General features: G+C 40.0%; 1 protein-coding gene across 1 annotated transcript in view; it reads right to left on the reverse strand.

Moving 5' to 3' along the window:
• frya (furry homolog a (Drosophila)) overlaps nucleotides 1-2,988 on the reverse strand; it is a 47,491-nt gene extending 44,503 nt beyond the window's left edge. Inside the window, exon 1 of the mRNA XM_073480192.1 lies at nucleotides 2,747-2,988. Within this exon, the coding sequence (XP_073336293.1) occupies nucleotides 2,747-2,816 (70 nt within the window). The 5' untranslated portion in view covers nucleotides 2,817-2,988. The remainder of the gene's footprint in view (nucleotides 1-2,746) is intronic.
• Between the last annotated feature and the right edge of the window lie 5,022 nt (nucleotides 2,989-8,010).

The raw sequence follows: 8,010 nt of genomic DNA on the forward strand, positions 1-8,010 counted from the left end.
TGTTACATATATTGGGTGTTTGATGACCACATTTGAGGAATCATTGCAAAAATCCGCCGATATATCAATACAAGAATTCTTTACGCCCTCATATCAGCATTGGTATTGGCCCTAAAAATTGACGATAGATAGATAGATTTACCTTCCACCTAACATAACACATTTTTTTTTTGGTGCAAGCTTCAGGTTTTCCAGGTGACTCATGTCTCATAGAAACCAGAAGATATCAAACAATTACATAATACAGTGATGCCCCTGCAGTCATGGTTTTGACTGGTCTTGAAATAAAATCCAGAATCTGAGACCAAAAAAAGTCAGAGTAAAAATGTAATCAAGTCCCAGACGAGACCGAGACTTCCAAAAATGGTCTTGAGAACAAGACGGAGTTTGAGTACTAAAACACTACGTCCTAATATCAGATTCTCAATGATCTCAATGTATCTCTGATTTAAATAAACTAAATAAACATATACTGTATGTACATGTGTGTCATATGTCCAGGCTGGGAATAAAGGCACACTGTTCTCAGGTGGGAGTTAATAAAAAAGTTTGCGTCATGTGACGTAATAAGTGGGAACATTTTGTCGCCTGGTTTGGCTCATAAATTTTAAGGTCAAAGGAAAACAAACAGAGTCTCTGTTAACAGCCAGATGTGTCACACTGACTATATGAAAATAAGTCACCAGAGCTTGCATTTAATCTATGACCTCATACCTACAGTAAAAAACAACCCCTGAACATTTCCACAATAACTGCTGCAAATCTCATGGAATGCCTGCTGGAGCTGAAGCTGAACTACTTTTTGCTGAAACATTTTTTGTAAAAAGGGAGGCAACAGCTGGAGTTAATGGAGCAACAACATCCTAATACTGTTACATTAACACAAGTTCACAGTTTGAGTGTCTCCAAAAAAAATAGGGGAGAGTGGAGTGAGAGAGTGATTACAGACCTCTGTGAAAAGCAGATTAAAATGTCGGTCTCGAACTATTGACCATCAGCCCTGTTTTAGCGAGCTGACATCATGCTGGAAACGGTCGCCTGCTGTGAGAGAGCGTTTCAGGCCATTTATATAAGTCCCTGTTAAAACGCCTGCATCTGTCTCTTCCTGCTAAATGGAAGAGATTCAACTTTAACTTCTGCAATTTTACTGACTGTTGAAATACTACTTTTAGCTCCTCCAAAATAGCGCATAAGTGTTACAGCGTAAAGCTGAATCATGGAGGACAAATCATTTAAAAATCATAGCAAATGTGACACAGAAAACTACCAAACCTAACAGAAAATAATCATAACTGCATTTCATAACAGAAAATAAATGGCAGCTGAGGTAAACAACGTGTTTGACTGCTCATCAGAGGAGCAGCGCTGTGCTTGGCTCACTGCAGCTCAGCCCCTGCTCTGATTGGCTGATGGCGGACCGGCCTTCAGGCAATTTGAACACCAGACCTGACGCCGCTGCTGCACAATGCCAGTTCTGTGCGGCTGTATGTTGCTGTTTTATTAGAGCTGGACACACTGACTTAATTGAGGGACCAGTGTGTAAAGGGCCTTGACTTTGTTTACCTTGTGGTAACAGTATGTGCAAACACTGTCTGACAGAAACACATTCAACTGATCAGTTCTTAAATATTCAAAGATTAAAAACTAATATGTATGTTGTCAATAAATCCCAATACCAACAACATTATGTGTGAGATCCTAGTGTTTCTATATTGCTTTTCATTAACCACACTGTCTCTGCTGCTCCTGCAATTCATTACATAACAGCTCATGTAAACGGGAGCGGAGAGATGAGATTAGGAGATCACATATTTAATGAAAATGTTAAATGCATAGCCGTGGGTCGCTGCCGCTGCTGATACAGTACAATGTCCGCCTGTGCCTTTATCAGCAAAGTGATCCACTCTGAGAATTATGCAACATCATCAGGAGATGGCTCAATATTGAGTGTGTGGACAGGGACAGCATGTTCTGTGGCATCTCTTTACATTCACATTCAATAAATATACACATGCTACTGCACTGCCTGGGAGGTGCAGCTGACTATTTAGCATCAGATTTAAGGCTTTAGTTCCTAAATAGTAATTCAGGATCTATACTGCAAGTGTTTCATCGGCTAAGATGCAATTTCCTGGTGTGGCTGCTGCCTATTACTTAACTTTTCTGTTTGTTTTACATCCAAAGGAAGTCCATCTGTACAGTCCACCTCTCATATCTCACATAAAACAGAATAATGCCATGATCAGATACAAAAAAGGCATCCTATCCCATGATCCTCATGGGCCCAGAGCTGTGAGCTCTGGACAGCCCTGCAACCGAGCTCAACCTCCACTAATCCTATTACTGTGTCCTCGCACTTAACAAGAGCTATTTAGACTCTGTCAGAGACTCACAGACTGAAGTGAAATAAGGCTGGACCTTAAAGAGAAGCAGAGCTGCTGAATCACCATCAGCAGAAGTTATAGTACACATAATGTTAACTGTGTGCCTGCATAACTCTCGCCAGATACTTGGAGTTATGTCCCTGACTGTTGCTATGAGACAGCTGAGACCTTTTTGAGTGTGTTGCTAAAAGTATGATGCTTCCAAGTTTGCAGTAGCTGACTGAACAATACAATCTCACCCAATAAGCAACAGCACATCCTCGTCACTGACCACGACAGGAACAAGAGGCGAGCTGCAGCCTCAGTCAGCTGAGGACAGAAACCACCACAACAACAACAACAACAGACAAACTGCTACTCACTGCCGCTCCACGATTTCAGCAGCGACTTGATGCTGATTTCGAAGAAGCCTGAGTCCTGCTGGCTGGTCATGGCTGCAGCTTCCTGTTGAGTGTCCCCCCTCGAGTTGTGTTTCCCTCCAGTAGCAGCAGCAGCAGCTGAGCCGGGACCAGCAGGTAGTGCCTGCTGTCACTTCTCTGTGACGCACACAATGCTGTGCTGACGAGACCCTAGACCACACTAGCACCGCTCTACCCCTCCTCTTGTGTCCTGTCCTTGGCTATCAGCCCTCTCTCTCTTTCTCTCTCCCTCCCTTCACACTCTCTTAACATCTCTCGCTCTCTCTCTCCCTCTCTAAAGCTCTGGTAGCCAGTGGGCGGCAATGCAAGCTCCCTTTAAATAACTGCGCGGAGGCTGAGAGTGCAGGAAGCAATCCTCTTAGCGGAGCGCAGTTAATAATAACTACTGTTTGTCTGCGTGCAGGGCCTGATAATGATGACAGCACCGAGCCTGTGCGTCTTTCAGCGTGACTGGGAGCATCTGACAGTTCACCACCACTGACAGAGGAGATGGAGAGGGCGGGAAGTATGACATATTACAGGGAACATCTGGGACAGCAGTGGAAAGAAGAGGACACTAAAGTGATCAGCAGGCAGACGGGATTAACTGCACACAGGGGATCTGCATGGCAGCGGGGGCTGACTGCTGGCTTTTAACCCGTTTTATTTCTTAAATTCACCGACTTCAAACAGCTGTCAGATAAAAACTTGTATTCACCTCATTTTTTATACATAAAGGGGCTTATATTCTAATAATCTAACCGTAATTTTATCATAAAATTACTAAATTAATCTGTTTATCTGATAAAGGGTCAAATAAGGGTCAGTCACAGGACAAACTGAGATATTCAACGTGCTGATTTTTTCTAAAAATCAGTCCAAACTCATAAGTATTTAAAAAATGCTAGAAACTTTAAGGAAAAGTTAAAATTCAGTCATTATCTACTCTACACTAAACAACTGAAGTAGCTGGGGACCAAATTGATTTGAAAAGACGTTATTTACATCCTAGATGCACGGTCGAACTTGTACCTACTTCTGACAGGGTTGGGCTAATGCTTTTAGCTTAGCGGCTACATTGAAGGATTCAGCTTTAAAACGGGTGTAAATAACGTCTTTTTAAATCAATTTGGGATCTCGTGGCTTCCAAAGACTTGGATTACGCCAGCGAGCTGTTTTAAAACCTTCAGTTGTTTAGGAGAATGTCGCAACACTGTTTTTTTGTTTGTTTTTTTATTTTGTTTCCATTGGGATGACAGTGAGTAGATAATGACTGAATTTTAATTTTTGGGTGAACTTACCCTTTACCAAAACACTGAATTTCTGCTTATTGTCAACTTTTAACTCACTTAAAACTAAATAACTAATAAAATTACATATTTATAAATTTTAGAACTATTATCATTCATCTTCTGTTAGATCATGCAGCAGTATACCCCTCATTACTTTTGTTTGCACAAAAAAAAATAGTAATTAAGAAATATGCATTGCAAACATGCTGAAAATGGGAAAGAAAGTACTTCAACATCTGTATTTTCAGCCTATAAGCCTCAAACATCAGAACTGGAGTAGATAATCAATATATATGTGAAACAATTTTTTTTTTATCCTGCTGCTTTTACCGGACATGTGATTTAAAATTTAAATCCAATATTTACAACATTTGCGATGTAAGAAGGAGATGCGTGTCGTCAACCATATGGACGATAAAACACATCGTTCAATCCCCCGTTCCTCTGCTGCCTCTCAGCGCTCTTAGTATAATCCTATCAGAACTCTGTCTGTCCATCAAGCGACAGCTACTTGACCTTCATTACATAATACACTCTGATGGAGGAGCCATTGCTGCTCGCACTGTTTGGTAAACACACATTTCAGGGGCTCAGGTGTCCTGAGTATACCCAGGACAGTCCCGCCTGGCTGCTCCTGCACTGATCTGGAGTCTGTGCAGTAGAGTCATACGGGACGTTTTGGTTTTGAGCACTGGAACATAGCAGAAGTGACATTTGAAATGTTACCCTGTTAAAAAAGTGACAAGTAATCAAACTTTTTTACTTCATAATAAACCCTATGCTTTAAACTGGGCCATAAAAGTCTAAGCTTCAACTCACCCATTTTGAAGATGTGAAGCAACCAACATTTTCATTTGTAACTGGAAATTAAGTGAAATTAAGTATTTCTCTTATTAACTGTTACAGATTACAATTACACTGACTCTGTAATGTATTAACATGAGGCTTTCAAATGTAACTAGTTACAAACACTGCACAGCAGACACTATGTTTGTGTATAATCCCTCCCTTCTTCTCACAGCAGATAAATAAACCACCTCGTACAAAGGCGCTCTTGTGACTTGTGCCATCATTTATGAGGGTCTGGTTTCCAACACACTCGTTCATTTTGTCACACCGTCACAGATGAACACTCCAGGGAATGGAGAGCTTTGTTTTTTTTTTGTTTTTTTTTTAAATATGTGAAGAACCCAACTGGTGATAATGTGGACAGTTTGCAGAGCAGCTCTGCTGGTTATGCTCATAAAGATGTTGCATCTGCAGTGGTGGGAGAAGGAGACTATGCAGATATTTTGAGTAGCAATAACACAGTGTGTTAATATTTTGTTAAAGTCCTGAGGCCTCCATTTATAAAACGGGCTTGTGATCACTTTTGAGCTGAAGTATGACTTTAGCATAAAACCACACCTAAGTAGTTATTTCAATAACCATACTGTGATGTGGAAATGATCTCTAAGCAAAGTCCAGACTCTAAGTGATTTTTTCTGCTGGTTATGTAGGGGTATTACAGTTCGGGATGCATACTGTATGTGTCCGAGCCTGTGGTGAACTTTGCATTTTCTTTGCATCCTCTTCCAAAAAGTCTGATTCTGTTTTGGTGCAGGGCAATTCCTGATTAAACTTGTTTGCATAGATCACAGGTGAGTAAGTTACAAGGTTTTTTTATGCTCAGCATCTTTTATGGATTGAACATAAGCACGTTTCAGTTCAAGTATAAATCTAAGAACATTTTTATAAATAAGGCCCCCGCATTCAAAATCTTGTAGTACATAGTACGCATTAACATTGAAATAAAGTCCCAAAAGTAAATTTAGATACATACATTATTATTATTATTATTATTATTATTATTATTATCATTATTATTATTGTTCAGAATTATGTGTACTATATTTCATGATGCATTAATAAAGGTGGAGCTAATTCCAGCTACTTTCTATACTTCTGTGTTGATGAATTTATAGTTGCACATGTTTTATATTTTGTATTAATAATCTGAATCTGCAAAGTAACTTATGACTAAATGTAGTGAAGTCAAAAGTACAACAGTTGCTTCCAAGATGAAGTGGAGTGGGAGTAGAACGTATCATTTAATGGAAATACTGTATACTCGAGAAAAATACCTCACATACTTTTTGAGTAAGTGTACTGTGCATCTGTCAAATCTGCATTAAAGGGGAATGACTGCAAGTTCACTTGATATCAACCATTTGTTTAACACTTGTTTCGATATCTGTTCTTCAGTGCAAGAGTTAGCACAGTGTAGTGTGATAGTGTAATAAAGGACGTAGGCGGGACAGTATATGGACACGTTACCACAGATACTTTAAATGTTACATTAAGAAAGCAGCTGTCACAGCTTATGTAAAGTGGTGCTATCACACTTCTCATGTGAAGATATTTTACACTTATATTTTTGCTTTCACACAAATCTTTATTCTTCTATTATTGTTTAATACGTCTGTGGTGTGTTTTAACACGCCTTTTTAAAGTGAAGGGAGGGAAGAGCTGCACAGGTTCTTGATTAGCATAACAGTTTCCTCTAGTTTTGCCTAAATATTTTGTTAATAAGTAAATGAGATGTTGCCAGAACCTTTGTCCTATCAGCAAACATCTCCTCACCCTGAACTAACCACCAACTTAACACAAACAGCCGTAAGGAACAAGACAGTCTAATTTGACTAATTATGGGTAATTGCTTGGCCTATTATGGTTACAGCAAAACACTTAATTACTGAAAACAGAGATTAGCCCAAATGGATTCTTTAAACAAACATCTTTTACGTCCCTGACTTACCCATCAGTTATAATCTAGTTGGCCTGACTTGTCCAGTAAGAGGCCCCTCTGAAGGGCAAATGGTTATGTAATCCCCCAGTTGAATAATTGTAGATTTTTTTTTTCTCGATAAGGCTGCTAAACAGGAAAGAGTCAAAGTACAGTGGAGCGATGGAGACGTCTCGAACACCAACACCACCGCTGGTTGCTTTTATGATGCTAAAATATGAAACCGCAGCAGTGTTATGAGTCTAAAATCACAACACTGTGCAGCTGAAACAAAGTTAACCTTTTGGTGTCAAACTCTATAAAACTTGCATAGACACAGCAGTAAAATAGTTTACATGAGGCTCCTTGTTACAAAAATACCACTAATCCAAAACGGTGAGGTTTACAGGTGGCTCCCGTCCCGACCGGCCGGACTTCCTCTCGCAGTAATAACTCGTCTAATGGACCTGTCTCTCAGAGAGGTGTGAGGTTAAAGCCATGAAGCAGACTGCACGCTTTTACAGATATCTAAACTGTTGCAGCAGATCAGAAGAATATGTAATGAATGTGCCAGAAAAGACACCTTGATGTTTGTATCGCAGCACATTATAACAGCCAGGAATGGAAAGAATCAGACCTGATGTCACTCTGACGAAAATACGATGTTTACGGCATAACACTTGATCTGGATATCTTAAATCTTGTCTTGCCAAAACATTCAGACGTAAAGCTCTGACAGTCTGCGCTGGCAGCCTGGATAGGATCAGTGTCACTTCTGATGACTTCAGTTATACTCTCATTATTAGCAGGTTTGCAGGTCTGTTTATCGGCAGCTTCAGCAGAAGTCTCAAAGCGAAAGAAGAGTAAACCAGAAACAAATCGCAAATGATTGTAAACATTTCTCCTTAATGAGGCTTTCGCTGGGCGAAGCCTCTCTGACACATTAAGCACTTATTAAAAGCATTATCAGGCTCTGATGAAGGTTAGGAATGTGAGGTATGCCTGTCCAGTTCAGCCATCTTTGTGGTTATCAAGCTCAAACACTTGACTCCCTCTTCTCACTGCACCCCGGTGCCCCCAACTTTCTTCAGCTCCAGCTCTTTTCTCCTCTCATATTCTGGTCTTAAACTTTTTATTTCAAGTCATTATTGTTTCCATTTTTGCTCAATTTT

This window comes from Pagrus major, chromosome 2 (assembly GCF_040436345.1).
Source record: "Pagrus major chromosome 2, Pma_NU_1.0".
Classification (NCBI taxonomy): Eukaryota; Metazoa; Chordata; class Actinopteri; order Spariformes; family Sparidae; genus Pagrus; species Pagrus major.